The 19,209-nt window shown below is 37.8% G+C and overlaps 1 protein-coding gene across 4 annotated transcripts; it reads right to left on the bottom strand.

The window, feature by feature from the left end:
- Positions 1-136: 136 nt before the first annotated feature.
- On the bottom strand, positions 137-18,152 carry LOC132110491 (nesprin-2-like). 4 transcript variants are annotated; one of them, XM_059517140.1, is made up of 22 exons: positions 17,995-18,152; positions 16,219-16,335; positions 15,720-15,875; positions 13,942-14,100; positions 13,514-13,680; positions 8,815-8,977; positions 8,138-8,325; positions 7,891-8,041; positions 7,277-7,459; positions 6,874-7,011; positions 6,561-6,755; positions 6,153-6,447; positions 4,613-4,681; positions 4,101-4,231; positions 3,876-3,999; positions 3,578-3,777; positions 2,935-3,135; positions 2,509-2,637; positions 2,173-2,364; positions 2,015-2,062; positions 1,646-1,704; positions 137-1,422 (listed from the first exon to the last, which is right to left on the bottom strand). In XM_059517140.1, the coding sequence occupies exons 1-22, from the start codon at positions 18,139-18,141 to the stop codon at positions 1,212-1,214; spliced, it is 3,423 nt and encodes a 1,140-aa protein (XP_059373123.1). In that variant the 5' UTR covers positions 18,142-18,152; the 3' UTR covers positions 137-1,211. The 4 variants fall into 4 exon arrangements, with proteins under 4 accessions (XP_059373123.1, XP_059373126.1, XP_059373124.1 ...); XM_059517143.1 differs by having other exon boundaries at positions 1,664-1,704; XM_059517141.1 differs by having other exon boundaries at positions 4,101-4,228.
- Between the last annotated feature and the right edge of the window lie 1,057 nt (positions 18,153-19,209).

Genomic DNA, 19,209 nt, shown 5'->3' with positions numbered 1-19,209 from the left:
TGAAAAAAAAATTAAAACACGTCTAACTTTATATTCTCTTCAACCATTGTTTGACACTGACAGTGCAAGGTTTGCTGCAAAATAAATTCATAATAAAGTGAATGTTTTTTCAGTGATTAATGGATATTTATTTAATTAACCCATAATGTAATCCATACTATTACAATTTAATTCAAATTGTAAAAAAAAAACAAAAAAAAACAGGATGAACAGCACTCTTTTAGTAACCGTAATGAATTATAAAACACTTTGACACTTTGGCAGTTAGTATGAGTGAAAGAGTGACTAATGGCTTCTTACAATATCAACATCACAACTGACTTTCACTAGGTAAAAAAAAGCCACATACTGTCATGTGGACAATTTTGAAATGTGTTTCTATGGGACGCTTTAACCATTCAGAAAAAAACGCAACTGTACAATAGACTTTCCTGCCAGAAAAAATCTAGCTATAATCTATAAAACATAATCAGATATAATTTATATCTCCACTGAGATCATTTACCAATCATAATTAAATCATTTCAGTAGTTTAACAATATTCACACACACAAAAACAACACAGCCATCAAACTTTAGGCTGAATAAATTAAACAAAACACTTCCATTTGCACACACCCTGATGCCTCTCTGTCTCTCCTCCATGGCTTTGACCAAGAAATGGCAGCTAAGAGAGCTACAATTAAAATATATTCCTCATTGCAAGTAATTTTACTTTGACAGCTAGAAATAAGACTGTGTGAACATAACTGATATTTAAGCAAGCCCCATCACTCAGACATACTGTATAAACCGGGCTTCAAGTTAAAAAATACAGGCTGACTCAAAGCCTATGAGTGAGCTATAGATTCAGTAATGTTCATATTTAAAAAATAAATACATTTGTGTGGAGTATTTCAACGTTTCAATGGATGTGCTGCTACATACTATACAGTTAACCATAAAACTAGTGCACCTTTGATGAGGAACCCTTGTCATTCTGTTGTTTCTGAAGATAAGGTTCGAACCTCTGTAACAGACTTCAGATCCAGAAACAAGATTTGATTGTTGCAGGAAAATCTTTAGAAATCTCAAACACAAGGGCTTTCAGTCAGGTTAAACAGCTACAGGATCTGCTACAGGAGAGTTAACCAGGAGGCTTGGACTACATCCCATTTCCTCTACTGATTTAGCTGTAGCCGTGTGTTAGTCAAGGGTACGTGTGTTCATTTTCATGTGGGTGGAGGTCCGTTGATATAGAGGAGCATGGGGTAAAAGGATCGGGCAAAGTTGTTGGAGAGAGTGCAGCTGTAGTCATCTTCTGAGAGAGGCACCAGACACGCCACAACCAGCAGCAGCAGGAAGAGGATGTGGAGGGGGAAAGCTGCTCGTAGGACACGATATAGGAACAGTCTCACTGGGGACGAATTAGACTTGCCAGCCCTGCAGTAAAGACAGAAAGTGTAGATTTCTTATGCTACTGCACAAGAGTTTGGGTTTTGTCTTATTTTTTTAAATAAACATTTATTCAACAAGGATGCGTCCGATCAAAAGTGATAGTTAAGACTTTTGTATTGTTACAACTTTTTATTCATCAGTGAAGCCTGAAGTGGTTTGCACACAAAAACGTTAAGCAAAACAACTGTAAGCATTATAACATATATACGTATAGGACAGCGTGTACCTGACACTACCCTGTGTAACAGCGTGACCTCCTGCAGCTTCCTAGAGAGAAGAAAAATAACTCAGTGTTTTTTACCATCTTGTAACCATGATAAAAACAGACCAGTAAACTCATTTGCTGTCACTTTCAAAACCAAACTCCCCAAGAGCATTGTTAGAAGACAAAATTACAATGACCTACGGCTGCATTCAATTTACAATAAAAATGTCCTATATCAATAATAAGAAAATTACAATTACAGTAGTAAACCTAGACTCTGTAAATAGCACCAGTTTATTTCACCAGAAATTAAGTCAGATCCTTGTCATTTCCAGTCTGAACAGGGTGTTAATGGAGAGAGTGCTTCTGTACCTGGTGTTGTGTTGGTGCTGTCCTGCTCACATTCGGACCTGAAGAGTCCTGTGACAGAGCACAACAGAAGAGATCAACACATCAGTGTGAGAGAGTGAAACCAGGCTGCCCTGCAGAGAAAGTTTGCGCTTGTGTATGTGAGACTGAATCAAACTTACCAATCTGCTTTGCAGTGTGTCCAGGTCGTGCGCAATTTGTCTGATCAGCAGTCGTAACTTGTTGCTGATGACGTGAACCTTCTCTTTGGCCTCCAGGGTGTCTTCTCCGTGGTCCTGTAGCAGGATCTGTGAGGAGATCTCCTGCAGGCAGAACACCTCTCTCTCACGAGATTGTAAGTCCTGCTGAACAGCCTATTATGCACAAAAAACTACTTTATTAACTTAACAGTTAAAAAAAAAAAAGATTTAACCCATATAATAAAGTTATGAATTTTTTCATCAAATATCCTTATTTTTGTGGGGACATGTTTAGATATGGTTGACACACTGTTATACCTTAAGTGAGTCTTGATGCTCTTGCAGGATGTTGAGGTCTGTGTGTTGGTCATGGATGTTGACCATGTAGCGCTGGCTCTCTGCTTTGGCTAACCACAGCAGCAGAGAGTGAAGAGTCTCATGAAACTCCTGTGAAAAATGAAAACGGAATACACAGATGAGTCTCTGTTCATTAAATGGTGCTTGTGTGTTTGGTTTAGGCTTCACTATATCAGGACCTTTACAAAATCCCTACAGGAAGTTACTGGCTTCAAGAACAACATGCACCCAGCATTTCTTAAAAAAAAGTAACAAGTGCAAAGGTGTGAGTGCACAGACATGTGCTTAATAAACACATGTTGTGTTGCAGTTGCACAACAAAACAAAACAACACTCATGGTATTTTGCTGTTATCTGAGCTTTGGTTTCAGTGATGTTTTTCCTCACCTGACACTCCATGAGTGCTTGATGCAGTCGGTGTTCCCAGCTGTCCAGGGCCACACAGGCCTGAGCCCATTTCTGATTGGCTGACTGCAGATTCTCACGCAGTTCTCGTAGTTCAGTGCTGTCTCCGTGCTGGAAACCCCGCCCACTGAGATTAACACCAATCATCACTGATTTGTTGCCGTTAAAAGTCCTCTGCATGTCCTTATGAAAGAACAAAATGACACAATTAATCTATACAGTATATGCATAAATAATATACTGTAAAATGTTTTAATGTTTTTGAAAGAAGTCTCTTATGCTCAGCAAAGCTGCATTTATTTGACTAATAATACAGTAAAAATAATATTGTGAAAAAGTATATCAATAAAAAAATAATTGTAATATATTTTATATTTGCTGCTCAAGAATCATTTATTAATATTATGAATGTTGAAAACAGTTGTGCTGCTTAATATTTTCTGTGGAAACAACAATACATTTTTTCAGGATTCTTTGATTGACAGAAAGTTTAAAAGAACAACATTATAAAAGAATAAAAGTGTATATATTACACTTATATTCATGCACTCTCTCAAGTGGCTTACTGTTTTATTAACTTTCTCAGTGTCTGATTCTATCACTCTTTAAATGTCTCTCTCAGTACCTTTAGTTTGTGGATACTGTTCTCCATGTCTCTGATGGTGATTTTTGGCTGTAGAGTTTGAAGTTTGTCTAGCTCAGGCATCACAGCGTTCAGCCACGCCATGACATCAGAGAGGTCAGAGTTGAGTTTGTGCCACTGCTGAAGATCCTGCGGCACGCTGCACGACAGTACCTGCAGGAGCTCCCATTGCTCAATCACACCTGAGGCCACAGATCCGAGGGCAAAGGTCAGATGTCATTGAAACTCAACTGATGTATGAACATGTCTGTAAAAGTCTGTGTACATAATATAGCAGTACCCGTCTTTTCTGCGATGGAGAGGACCGTCAAACCCTGATCATCCAGTTGTTCTTCCTCGCTCAGAATCAGTTTCACTCGCTTTATACTGTCTATACTGTCAGCACATTCAGACATGAGTTTATCCTGAAGGATGAGATAGAGGAAATGGAACACAAAATGTATTTATATGTGTGTTCCAAAGTTAAAGTGTGTTTAGTGAGTGTGATGCATGTGTGAGGACTCACATAGGCCTGTGGGTGATACTGAGCACTGTTGTCAAAGGGTGAGGATGTGAGACTGCTTATAATCTCTCTGTTCGCTCGCTTCCTGTCTGGGGCATCAGAAGAGTGCCATGTCTCCACCACTGACCTTCCTCCTATGCGAGAGACAGAGCAAGATGTTTTAACTCCTAATACCAATCAAAACAAGCATGCAAAAAGTCATCACAGCATGCTACAGAAACAAAAATAAAATAAAGATGCAATTGGCGGCAAAACTGACATGCATTATGAAAAACATCTGTACTGCAACACATGCAGAGGAAGGTTTTTGGCAAACATAAAAACAAGCATCATGGGATTTCAAGAACATGGGCAGCTGCTAGAGAGACAAAGTTGTTAACCAGCCAGGCAGTGAGCACAAAGCAAAACCTGTCTATTATATTTTGAGATTAAGGAAGGAAACATGTCACATATGCTAAAGCACGCCTGTAATGTGCAGTTAGAGTGCTGAAAGCATGCAGCAGGCTGATGCCTACCGGACACAGCCTTCAGAGCTTTAGATGTAGCTTTAAAAAATAACTGAGAGCTCTCAGTGACTTCTACATCTGCAACAGAAGAGCAGCAGACAGACAGAGATCTAGAGACACTATAACAGACATCTAGACTAATAAAGAGTCAAATATCAGACAGAGAGATCTAGATAAACTCAGATTGTGAAATAGACAGATGTCAATATACAGTATAAAGAAGTGGCAGACAACAGTAAGATATACAGTAGATACATTACCAGAGCAGAATAAGAGAGCTTTAGATAACCTAATTCATCAAATGGATCATTGTATAATTAGTGGTACATTTCACAGCAACAAAATCTTCATTTATTATTAAAATCAAGTTATATCTATTATTGTTACTTAATGGACCTGATCTAACATGGACTAATAAAGAATAGCTGTATTTGTATTAACTAATGTCAACAAAGATTAATAAATACTGTAACAAATGTATTGCTCATTGTTAGTTAATGCATTAGATAGAGTAAACAAATGGAACCTTATTATAAAGTACTAACCAATATGCTTTATTAACAAAACGACTATTGGTTTCTTTATATATTTAATCAGTGTAACACACTTTACGCTAACTAGTTGGGAAGCTTAATTATTATTACACCATTTAAATAAAACAATGTAAAAAACTGCAAATTAAACAAAATTTGTAAAAAAAAATATTATTAGTTATACAAAAAAAAGTAAAAAAAAAAAATACTATTTCAGTTTTTCTATACTTCAAAATGCCATAGTTAATCCAATGTGTTATTTGCAATTTCTTTGTAATTGTTTGTTAAATTTACTAGCAAGTCGATGGAGGCAAAAGCTGACAAAACGTAAGTAGACAAATATTTTCTTAATTCAAAGAAAATTAAATCCTTACAATTTAAAAAACTTTTTTTTTTTTGCTGAATAATTTAGATTTTAGAAACATATTTAATATAGATTCATTTTACTTTATTTTTTTTATTCATTATTTTGAACTCAAAGCCCAATCGCACAATAACAGACATTGCAAAAAACATAATTTAGGGGACAAGGCAATTTTAAGCAATAAAATATATGAATTTTCTTAAAAATATTTGGAAAAAAAATATGGTTAAAGGACATGAAATGCACCCTAAATTGTAGAATGACTCATATAATAGATAGAGAGATCTAAATACATTATTACAGATTAGTAGTGCATCTACATAGACTAATAGATCTACATTTACCTAAAAGTGCAGCAGATGACAGATAAAGAGATCTACGGAGATTTTAACAGAGCAGCAGATTATAGAGAGTGATAAACTCAAACAGAGCAGTACATAACAGACAATGATACAGACATGCTAACAAACCAGTGAAGAAGAAACAGACAGATCTAGGGACTCTTACACAGTGTCATGTAAGAGACAAAAAATAATAGTGCAACATATAGCAAACAGAGCAATCTAGAAACATGAACAGAGTGGCCTATAACAGACCGACAGATCTAGATATACTTTAATAGAGCAGTAGAGACCAGTCTGTAGAGAGGTACCTGATAGGGCACTGTAGAACGTCAACTCCTCATCATCCTCTGGAGATGAAGATCCTCCCACATCGACTGTGTGGTCCCACTCCAGTGGGATTGAATCCACACTGACAGGCGTCTCACGCCCGGAGCGCTCCAGAGCAGGTGGTAACAGCTGGGATACGGCCTGACGTACTGTCAGAGGAACATCAGAGCTCAGAGCAGCCTCCTCTTCCTCCTCCCTTTCTCTCTCCCACACCCCACTGAAGTCAGCCGAGTCCTCCGGATCTGTGTCTGAGAACTCTCGGTCCTCCTCAAGCACCTTTGAAAAGAAAAGAGTGGGTAAAAGTTATTAATCAATCAAGAGTGTATTGTTTGTGTAGAGTGTAGAGTGTGAGTGTGTAGAGTTTGTGAGATGAGTCTTTTCAAACTGACCGGGCGTCTGCTGATAAGACGGTGGTGGAATCGGGCGACTCTGCCAAACACTTCCTGGCAGTATGAGTGCAGCTCCTCTAGTTCATCTTCGATGAGTACAGCGTCCAGTGGAGCACTCTTCTGGATCAGGTTCTCACCAAATACGATCAGAGCATCAATCTTATTGGTGTTAAGAGTGATCTCCTGCTGAAATGCCTGCAGGAATCAAATAATAAATTATTTTTCACTGTGTGACCAGACTCATTTAACTGTCTAACCCTTTAATAGTAACAACAGAATTTTTTTTTTTTTTACATAAAATCAGTGTACTGACGTTTAGTTGACGCATCTTTTCATGGATATCGCTTTCTGAAAAATGCTCCACATTTGTGAGCTGAAGGTCCATTTCAGTCAGCCAGACCAGAATCCCCTCTCTTGTTCCTTCAAAGTCTTCACGCTGGGATGTGAAGTGCTGCACAGAGGAAAAGCATTTACAGTTCTGTTACATTTCAGAAAATTGAGTTTTGCCCCTAAAAAGTATACTTTGTTATCATGGAAACGAAGAACTGAAGGTCAGATATGCAATTCATTTGAACATTCTCACAGATTTTTAGGTTTATTAGGCGCCATTTCCAAACCAGTCAGTATTTGAAAAAAGTATATAAATTTATATATATATAAAAAAGTACTGTTCAAAACTTTGAGACTTCTGAACAATAGTATGAACCAAGTCTGACCTTTAACCTGCGGAGAACAGCGGCCACTCTCTTCTGTAGCATATCCCAGCGTTGGTTTCCCTCATGCACCATCAGCTTGAGCTTACTGGCACCATCTGTCCGGTTCGCTTGTGCCAGACGTCGGTATTGTTTGTTCACCAGTTCCAGCTGTGTCAGGCGCTCATGAACCTGGCGCTGGAACGCCTGCGTGTGTGCAAGTTAAAAAAAAGTAGAGCATTGTGTTAGCAGCGCAAAAGGTTGTGGGTTCGATTCCCAGGGAACACACGTGGTAAAAAAAAATGTATAGCCTGAATGCACTGTAAGTCGCTTTGGATAAAAGTGTCTACCAAATGTATAAGTCACTATACTCATGAAAACAAGTTATTTGTGGGCATCTGTGGTTCAATTAAGAATCATAAACATCTACAGAACATTTATATTGCATTAAAGGTTCTGTATAGTTGAAAAGTTTTATAGTTGAATATTAAAATGTTATTTTCACTAAGAAAAAAAAAGTTTTTTTAAGAATGGTACACTGAAAGGTTCTTCGAGGAACCAAAAATGGTTCTTTTATGCTATTACTGAGATAATGAACGAGCTAATATTTGTGAAAAAATCCTTAAAAAGATCTAAACCTCAAACTTTTTGAGTTCCTCTTTAGCACACGTGTAAGGTACATCTTTGTTGGCAGGGTTGGCTGCTGTACATTCTGCCATGCTCAGCCACTCTTCAAAGCGTGAATAGTCATCCAGGATCTTGCACCACAGACGCCATGTCTCCTCAATCCTGCAGGGGACAGTATAGAATACATTGGTCAGAGAAAAAAAACTAATTAGAAACACTGATGCAGCCGAACATGCTGATTTGGGTGTTCGTATTGACCTCATTCTCCTCTCCATAGACATGGCACATATGTTCCTCCAGCGGCGGTCCAGGCTGAGAGTTGTCTGCTGAATGGAGTCATCCTCTCCATCGCTGCCACAAGCGTCCGCATCATGCAGCAAAACATCACACAGCGTTAGAACAGATGCCACACCCTCTGTGTGCTGTTCGATGTCTCTCTGCAAGTCCTAGTGGAGATCAACAAAATCACACTCTAAAGGCCCATTCACACCAAGGACATTAACTATAAAGTTCTAATAATCGTTTTAATTCTATGAGAAATGGAAAGTTCACACCAAAATTATAACAATAACAATACAGAAGAGCAATATTGTTGGATGCAATTTCAAAATCCATCCTGCCTTAAAGAGTTTGAGCATTCTTGGTGCAAATGGACCTAAGACCATCATATACCAAAAAACTCATCAAACTGTCAGTCGTCTAAGAAAGATGACATCGCCAAGACGTCAAAATAATACAACAAGGAGGAATATACACTTAAACATGTAAACATGAATGGGCTTTAGAGGCCCTGTTTACCTATACTCTCTGCATAAAGTATTGGTGCTTAGATAAATCTTCTGCATAATGCATTGTGCTTTTTGAAGGCATAAAATAAGTACTTGAAACATGTAAGGTATAGTTATTATGGTTTTGTTATTGAATGCACAGATTACCTGATGCTCTGCTAGTTTGCGCTGTATCTCATCACTGTGGCAGATTCTATAGATGATGGGTTTGGCCAGCTCACCCTCGACGCCGGAAAGCCAGGTACGGAGATTAATCATGTTCTTATCCAGCTGCTGCACTGTCACGAGTGTCTCCTTCAGCTTCCTCACCCTGGAATACAATCAGACAGTCTGTCAATTTCTTTATTTTTTTTTGCTGGCATTCAACAGAACAGTGTAAAAGGATACAGGAGGCAATAAGAGAACAAGCTTGGGAAAGGACCATAAGGACTCGAACTCAAGTTGCACAAAGTCACATTTGGCTTTTATAACAAAAAAAGACAACTTTTTAAAATAGAATGATATCTTATTTTATTTTTACCTATTCTAGACCCAGTCTTAGAATTTTCAGTCATTCATTCATAAAAAAATGAATTATTATATATATATTATATCATTATATTATCATATATCATATTCTAAACAAAGAGTGAAATAAACTATTCTAACAACTTTTGTCTATCACAGTGTGTATCACCTCACAGTAGTTAAGAGTTTTGATTGGTTGGACATTTGCTTTCCTGTAAAACATAGTCAATCACAATCATCATTTATTCTATAGAGTGCAACAGTATCTGTCAACTTTTTTAGTGTCCTTATTCCCATTTATTTTCCCATAGTGGAAAAAAGTATTTGCTAAAGCGATTTCTGCAGGTAAAAATTATTATTTAAAAAAATATATTGGAAATTGTTGATATGAAACACGGTTTTACCAAAACATGGTCTGTCTTTAGATGTTTATAAGTTATCGCTAAAAAAACTATTTCCCTATGGAGACAATAAATGACAATTTTATTTCAGGAACCTAGAAGATGGATATATAAATTGATTTTTGCTATGAGTTTTCTTCTGTGTGGGATATGAGGAACAGTTCACATAAAAAGCAAACATTCCTTGACCCAGTGTCATTCCTATACAGCAAGCCTGCCAGCTGACGTTTACAAAGACAATACAGGACAAAAGGCTTTTTATTAGGTCTGAGTGTGCAACGACCCATGCCAGGTCCGTCTGTCGCACTCTATTCAACCCACACAAGAACACTCAGTATAAGGACTATCTGAGCATGTAGACAGCTTTCACGCCACTCTAAGAGTGACGTCATGTGACTAAGAGGATGGGGGCATTCCTTCATAGTCATGTGACAGTTCAATGGAGCTCTGACCAAAACAAATCAGAGTGCTGATGTGGAAGAAGTGACATCACACAACAACTCACCTTCAGGTGACAGCAATACATTGAAACGCTCGAGGGTGTATATTTTTACTGTGACAAACACAAGTGCTATTTGCACGATCACAAACAAAATGAAGAGAAAACACACTTAAATAAAATAGCAAATGCATGCAGTCACTCAAAATATTTTAGTGCAATGAAATAATGCAATGTAACAAGATGGCCTCTCTGTCACATAAATATAATCATAAAAGTCTTAAAAGATGACAATATTTAGAAAGACATACTTTATAAATAAAACATTAGTTATGCATGATGCATGCATCTTTGCAGCCTGTTTTTGATGCATATCTGTTTAGAATTGAGAACATGCACCATTTGCACATCACCAGCATGCATGTGTCGCATGTCCTGTTTTCCATGCAAAGCTGAATCTGGTCAGTCCAGCACTGAAGCTAGTGTTAGCCACTGAACACACACACTTACAAAAACACTACCCCCACCCCCCACACACTCACGCTTATATGAAAACCCTGTGTGTGTGTGTGTGTGTGTGCATGTGTGTGCAATTAGCAAACACTTACTCGCAGACTGGTGAGGCTCCATGGCTCTCTCGTGTTAGCGTCAACATGTCTGTTTTAGAGGCTGTGGCTGATCTCAAACATGCTCTTCTCACAGAACGTGAGCTGCTGTATACTCCCACCCTCCTGTCCTCCTGTCATATTCAACCCCCCTCTCTCGCTCTCACAGAATGGCCATGAGATGCGTCATTTACAGTGGAGCTGGTGAGGATACTCCATTTTCCCATCACTTTCTTGAACTGCATTACAAATACAGCAAATGGTTTTTAATATTTAGGAATATTTATATACTGTCATATCACAGACTGCATCATATTTAGATGCTACAGCATTTTGGCGCAAGCAAGCATATTTTAGAGATGGTTACAGGGATCTCATGGAAAGTTTTATGTCTTTTATTATGATTCAGACTTCTCCAGCATGCTTAATTTCAAGCAGTTGAATGAGCTGAAAATTATGGGCCACAGGGAACCACGTTGGTGGGCCTCACATAAGCAGAGCTGCTTGTCAAAGGCTTTCAGTCTTTAGAAGAGGGTAATTCACGGGTGTTGGGAAGATTCAGAGCACACTTCAGTGCTCTGAAGGGTTTTATTAAATCGGCCCACTTCACGATTAGTCAGTATTTGATATCCATTCATGATGATAGTCATGGTGGATAAAGATTGTTAGAGGCAATGCTGTCACAGCCCAAAATAATCTTATGGCAAACTTGTTGCCATAGAAGCAATTCCAGCTATATGCGTCTAAACTTCCGAGTGGGAACTGAAAAAAAAAATTGGCATTCAAGCGCTTTGGTCAACATCTCACAAAGGAGTGTAAAATTGTCCTTTAAACAATGAGTAGAGAATTTTAATTAACTTTCCTGAATGAGAATCTTCAAGATCATTTATGTGTGTGTGTGTGTGTGTGTGTTTTAGCAGGGGCATTTTCAACAAAACATATGTCCCATGTTGGCCCTTTGTCCAGCAATAGAGAGTAGGGTTTTGTAAGACATCAAAAGTTCAATAATACAAGGGCTGCCATCACTCAGCAAATAGCAGAAGAGCAGACGGCCTAGCCTTGATGCTGATTGGCAGAGAGACACAATAAGTGTAGACAGAAGACTTATGGGATGGCGAGTGGACACAAAGGCCTGTGCCAGCAGACATCAGCTCCCACGTGTGCAGATGCTGTGAGGGTGAACTCTGCTGTTCTTTTAGCTGACAAAAGAGTCGGACGTGTCTATGTCAACCTCTATAATCCTGCTTAGAGACTTGTCTCAATCACACACTCCCATTTGCAAGTTGTGTGAGTGACACACACAAATATGTACACATAAACAGCCATTATAACATTTAGATTATTTTAAATGCCTTTGAAAGAAGTCACTTATGCTTACTCAAGGCTACATTTAAGAGTTACAGTAAAATATTATTACAAATAACTTTTTTCTATCTTAATATATTTTAAAAAGCAATTTATTTCTGTGATGGCAAAGCTGTATTTTCAGCAGCCATTACTTGAGTCTTCAGTGTCACATGATTGTTCAGAATCTAGTATGGAGCTCAAGAAACATTTCTTATTAATTTCAATATTGTGCTGCTTCTTTGTGTGGAAACTGTGATATATTTCTTCCAGGATTCTTGGATGAAAAGAACAGTATTTATTTGATTTTGTAATATGATAAATCTTAGTGACCCCAAAGTAAATATGGGTACTGTATAGTGTATATTAACATCTCTTCAGATGGTGCAAATATAAATTACAAATAATCTCTAAACACTTGATAGTGACAATGAAAACAGAGCAACCAGCTGAGACAGGCCGAGGCATGCTGGAGTCATGCTTGTGAACTTTGACTGGAGACACAGTAAAAACAAATGACTTCAACAACATTATCGACACAAGATCAACCCATCACTAAAACACTGTCTTTATGTACACAAGGTGAATTTAAAGGAATATTGGATCATTATCCCTGACAGGGTCATCTTGTATCAGCCTGAAGGTGTTTGTTATTGTATAACGAACAGTTGGCTGCATGCGTTTTTGGTTAAACTCATGCTCATGGGGTATCAGTGATTGATGGAAAGGAATACTGACAGGTGTAAAGCTCCAGCTCAAGGTGACAGCCGACAAACAGACAGGTCTCGTGCCTGGTTACCTACTGATCCACAAAGCTACATTTAGTGTCTACAGGCATCTGCACAGCCAGTGTTAGCTCTAAAACCTTGACATTAGTGGCACAGAGCCAGAGCTAACATTCAAATAGACGCTCAAGAATCTGCTCAGCTGGGACCTATAAGAGAAATGTCTGTAGCAAGACATAATTTGTCTGTACACCTGTTTGCAAAGCAAACAATAAATATAGATGCTTTGAATGCACTTAATGATCCCATAGATCCAAAGGCCAGAGAAAATGCAGAAAAGAAAAACAGACTTGGAGACAACAAGTCAACAAGCTGGCCATCAATGTATCATGAAGCTACAGTCACTATCTGTCTAATCAAAGAGCTGTCAATCACACGAAAGCAGGACAAACCAACCCCTTCATTCGCTCCACTCATCTGAACTGACCCCACGTGCACATCTACATTTAAATCTCTCTCTCTTGCAGTTTCTGACTCAGTGGATCTGATATTTATGCTTCATTTGAATGTGACAAACTGCACTTCCTGTCTGTTAAATAAACATCTCAATGTGGCTGAGATTAATTGGATCAATGTCACATTAACATCACTGTGCCATGCATCTTACAAAGTACTTTGCAGTTCATATTCCGTGACCCAAATGCTTGTAAAAATCCAGCAAAGTTCTCATTTAACTCATGCATCACCGTTTTATGGTCACATTCTAGCAGTATTTATTTAGTATATTTGACCATGACCATGCTCATGGTTACTCTAAGGTCTTACCTGGCCTCAATGTGATTAAACAGATGCTGCCAGCGGTTGTTGATGTCCTTAATCTTGTCATTGATTTCTGTCTCTTTGGTCTTGTTGCTAGCAGTGATGAGTTGTTCTCCCAGCTGTTTCAGATGGGTCTTATTCTCACTAAAGAGGTTGATCTCCTCCATGCAGTCCTAAAGAGAGTGAACATTTGAGTGTAAGAGCCAAGGAAAGTAACTCTTGTTGTTTGCAACATTAGGTGAAATATGAAAATTGTGTTAGCAACACAAAAGGTTGTGGCTTCAATTTCCAGGAAACACACATAATGGTAAAAAATGTATAGCCTGAATGCACTGTAAGTTGCATTGGAAAAAGGCGTCTGTTAAATTCATAAATGTAAACAAATGTGGAATAAACATTTGTTTTGCAATCGTTTGTGAAGACCTCTGTCTCACCTTCTTGAGTTTCTCCACCATCTCCTCGATGCTCAGCTCAGCGCTGTGTGCCACCTTGTTTTCCATCTGTGTCAGCCATTCACACAGCTCCCGATTCTTCTCATTAAAAATTATCCAGGCATTCAGCCGGTCAGCAATCTCCTGCTTACGCAGAGACACCTACAGAGAGAGAGAGAGAAAATACATAAGAGATATGACAGCATGACTGCAGCTCACACACAGACAGGGAATCTGAGACCTGAAACCACTAAAGATGTGCAGGTCACCAAAAGCAAAAGAAAAACACAATGTTTTTCGCATTCTGACAATTAAGAATACAAACAATTCTCAATACTATAATTTTGTAAATAAAAAAATAATACAAATATTTGAATATGAATTATGGAAGTCTTGTTTTACTGCCTTTATACTGATTTAAAAAAACATATTACAGCCATTTTTACTGTAATACAATAAAAAATTCAGTATCACAGCAATGGAAATCTAATGAAGTCTAACAAATCAATAATGAGAATACAGGGAATTATATTAAAAAAAACCTCACAATTAAAATATGTGCATATTGTTGTAACAATTCCTGGGACAAATGCATAAATTTCCATTTATGTATTTAAAGATCACTAGCCAAAACATCTTTATGAACCTTGTTACTCAAAAGTTTTAAAATCAAAACTAACTCAAAAGCTGCCACATGTGGACATCAGTGTTACTAGGCAACACTTCCACCCCCCCACACACTCACACTCCGGCGTGTGACAGACACACACTGGGAGTGATTTCCAAAACAAAGAGCTAAAGACTCCTGCTTCTATTCACTTCTGTATGTCTTTTTTAGGTGTCTTTCACTCTATACCATCTGCTCTCTCATTCCAGTGTCAAAGACTCCGACCCACCCCAAAACTACCACCAGACCCCCAAAACATAACCCCTGGAGACTCCAGCTGACTGATACAGCACCATATTCATTAAAAACCGCAGCAAGACCTCATGCCAGTGATGCACAGGTTCAGAAAGGAAATCAATACATGGTCACCAGAACAACATACATCAAAGAACTTCACAGGAACAATGACTCCAGCTGAATCAATGAGCGCTGATGAAAAAAACAAACAAATCCTCACATCTGTTTCTCGGGTAGTGATGGTGTGCTAACATTGTATTTAAAATAGTTGGAATTCCTTTGAGCATGTCGTCTGTGTAGGTTTACTTAGCAGTAGCTGGAGACAAAACTGTCTCCAAAAGTTAAATATAACAAAACATCCCTTTGTGGACATCCAGGATGTTTCATAAATCAATGAATGAAAAAAAAGCATTAATATTAAATAATTTAGATAAATAATTGTAATAAAAACTAATAAATAAATAAGTTCTCTTTAAAGCATAGAGTTTTAGTTTAGGTTAGGTTTTACTCAATAGTAATAATTATAATTAACTTTAGAAAACAACTAAAAATGTCATGTCTTCATTTAGATATCTGTAGGTAAACACTTGTTTTTAAATCTTTATGTTTTAAAAAGCTGCTAAGTATATACACCTTAAACTACATTCAAATAATACGGATTCATTCATTATCTTTTGCTGTTTTATATTTATACTTCTCACAAACTACGGTTTATTAGTCAGCTCAATGAATTAGATCTGTCAATGTTTACAGTAGATACACGATTCCTGTAGGCTTTATGTTGGCTCTGTTTTTTCCCATTTCATCAAAAAGTCTAAAGCATAAAATAAAAAAGTCTCTGGTATATCTGCTAGGTAAAGATATTTGTGTGTCTTACTTTGAGGCAGAGCTCTTCCCACTGGCAGTGCAGATGGTCCACTTGCTCCTGCAGGAGGAGGACGTCATCGGTGAGGATGTACTGGGACAGGTCCATCTTCATGGTGCTGAGCTCAGAAAGACTGACGGCCCAGTCCTCTAAACAATCCTGAACCTCCTGCATAAAATAACACACCACAGTCACACACACTCACAGAAAACACTGCCAAACGTCCCAGCTCTGACTCACGCAGTCTCTCTCTTTCACCCTCTGGCCCAACGAGATTAAAGCCCACAGGACAAAGGGGGAGGGCAGGAGAGAGAGAGAGGGAGGAGGATCACAGCTGAATAAGCCTATAGCAGGGAAGAAGGGAAATCCAAAGTGTCATGCACTTGTGGTGTTTTTTATTTTTATTACATTATTAAATTATGCCTTTGTTGCTCTTTTATTGAAAAAATGCTTAGTGAGTAATTCCTTATGAAGTGGAGCAAATCAGTTCACCTCTTGGAGTTAAGTGTACCTTCACAAGGAGGCGTTCGTCTTCCATCTCCCCCTGCTGATCTGGGATCGACTGCTTCAGTCTGGCTCGTACCTCCTCCAGGCACTGGGCCTGATCAGCTAGCCTGGTCTCACAGGTCTCCCATTTCTGCTAAATTATTTTAAAAACATATGAATAGAGGCTTCTTTAATGCTCTAACATGTTTTGGGGATGGACCTGACACAATTAAACATCAGTCAGGAAAATCTAAAATAATGCAGAGGAAACACAGAGAACTTATGGCTATGTGAGGGCATATCTGTACACACAAACATATGGACATCAGACCAATGTTCAGGCTCAGAGACAAATGAAAAGATAAGACACGACTAGGGGCCATGTAAAATCATGCATGCACAAACACACACCAGTGTGGGGTCATCACAACACACACACATCTACATGTTTATACAGTACACATACGTCACATATACATTATAATACAAGTAAAACCATATTATAACAAGACACTACACAGAGGATAAATCCAGAGAATATGGCAAAATATTTCAGTGCGCTGGCATTCATTTTATAAGGTGTTGCATGAGAAATAAAGACTTACAATGTACTGTAAGATAAATACAAAAAGGCTGAGACTGACAGGGAGAGCTGTAAATCCCTAGACAGGCTTTACTATAAACTCTTTAGCACATGTCAGGTGCATGTACTCGTGAACACACACACAAAGTCTATGTTTTCTGTGTCTTCATATTATCTAAACTAAAATTAAGGTCAACCATGAACGAGGAGCAGAGAAACAGTCAAATAGACAGTGACAGACAAAAAAAGACAGCCACACAGGCAGACAGACTGACAGACCTGCATGAAGGCTTTTCTGATATTAAAATGAATGTGGTTGTGTAGTAGTGTGTGTAAAGGTCTGATCTGGATTAGTCCAGCTGTTGAATCAGAAGGAATGTAGGTCAAACTCAGCTGGTATCATTCCTGCACAAAACCAACATATTACAATATCTTCTTATTCTTTACACACAAACACAATCCAACATTTAGTGTTGTATCATTCTAGAGTGGTAATCTATAATGGCAGACATTATTCTCGTTGAAGTTTTTTTCATACACGGACAGAGAGTTAATAATGGTTGTTCTATGGAACAACTCTAAACAGATGTTCATAAGATTGACAAACCATAAACAGCTATTTCCTATCTAACCTGCTATTTCTTAACTAATCATAAAATCATATAAAATCATAAAAATTCCAAGGGCAAATTTCACTTAGCAGTAGCTGTTTTATTATATAAACTTTACCCTCATAAATGCTGATATGTACACTAGATAGGAATGATATCTGACATCTAGAACATACTTTCATATTTGTTCATGATAACCGGATAACGAAAAAATATAAACAGTTATAGGAATTTGCCCCTCACAATAATATATTTCTAGATGGTTTTATATATATATATATATATATATATATATATATATATATATATATTGTAAAAAGAAATTCTGGACATTTCCATGATTTTTAAACAATTCCTTAGGTTTAGATTAGAAGTCAGAATTTTCTAATATTTCTAGGTTTCCATGATCATAGAAAAACTATTTTAGAAAAGAAAGTCACACATACACACTCAAATAGCTTTATGTGTTTCCCATCTGACCTTTGACATCAAAAATAACTGACATTACCATATAAGTCCACATTGTAAATGCAACAGAAGGTCTATAGAACTAAACGATAAAACACAAGAGTTAGCTCCTATTTTAAAACCAGTCAATCCATCTTACCTTTATGATGTCAGATGTGAGAGTCTTTCTCTTTCCCAGCATGCACTGGCACTGCTCCCAGTCCTCCTGCAGGGCTGCCAGGTCTGTCTGCAGCTGAATCTGCGTCTGCGGGTCACTCATTGAGAACAACTTCCTGCCTACCTCCATCACACACAGAAAGGCAGAGACCTGCCTTTGAAACAACAGCTCTGTTCGCTTTACAGGGACAGCGAGAGAAAGAGAGAGAGGAGGGAGAGAGTACAAACAAAGGGTACAAACAAAAAAGAGAGAGGGAGAAATAGTGAAACAAACAAACAAAAAAACAACAACAACACACTTTTGTCACTAACAACTGCAAGCAAAGGTGTCCATAGGATTAAATGTCATTATACAATATATTATAATAATATTTTACAATATTTGCCTAAAAGTATTTTTAATCAAATAAATGCAGCCTTGGTGAGAATAAAAAACTCCAAACTTTTCAGCAGTAGAGTATGTACAGTAGAGTGTGACAGTGATATTTGAAAATCATCTTGTTACCTTCAGATCTTCCAGCGAGAGGTGCAACTGTAGGACACTACAGTGTGTGGGACCGGCAGATGACAAGACTGTGTGTGTGAGTGTGAGGAGTTTGCGGAGTGTCTGCATTGTGTGTGTATAAAGGTGCCAGTGCTGTATGAGCCCTTCCACTAGAGCACGCCGTTGAGCCGCTCTCTGCACCGCTCCCTGCTAGCGCTCTCTCAGCTGTGCCAGTTTTAACAGGAAGTCACTCCCTGAGGGCACAGGCAAAGTGGTTAGTAAAACTAGAAATCTCATGTTTTATTTTAAATATAAAACTTCCAGGTAGGCCTATCACTTAATATTTTAAAAAAGTAGGTGCTTTTTTTCATGACAAAGTGATAAAATACTATATTACACTACTGTTTAAAAGTTTGGGGTTAGTAAGATTTTTATTTTTTTTAAGTCTCTTATAGCCTAATCATTAGTGCTGCATTTATTAGATCAAAAATACAGAAAAACTGTCATATTGTGAAATATTATTATAATTTTAAACAACTCTTTTCTGTTGTTAGTTATTCCTGTGATGGCAAAGCTGAATTTTTAGCATCATTACTTCAGTCTTCAGTGTCACATGATCCTTCAGAAATTCTTCTAATTTGTTGATTTGGTGCTCAAGAAACATTTCTTACTGTTATCAACATTGAAAACGGTTGTGCTGCTTCATGTATTTTT

This window comes from Carassius carassius, chromosome 30 (assembly GCF_963082965.1).
Source record: "Carassius carassius chromosome 30, fCarCar2.1, whole genome shotgun sequence".
Taxonomy (NCBI): domain Eukaryota; kingdom Metazoa; phylum Chordata; class Actinopteri; order Cypriniformes; family Cyprinidae; genus Carassius; species Carassius carassius.
This window is presented reverse-complemented; position numbering and strand designations above follow the sequence as displayed.

Coding starts and splice junctions, on each gene's coding strand:
- LOC132110491 (XM_059517140.1), bottom strand. CDS start 18,141: ATGGAGGTAGGCAGGAAGTTGTTCTCAATGAGTGACCCGCAGACGCAG. Junction 3,778..3,875: donor CTCCATCGCAGAAAAGACGG/GTACTGCTATAT, acceptor CTGTGGCCTCAG/GTGTGATTGAGCAATGGGAG. Junction 1,423..1,645: donor AGGTACACGCTGTCCTATAC/GTATATATGTTA, acceptor TCTTTACTGCAG/GGCTGGCAAGTCTAATTCGT.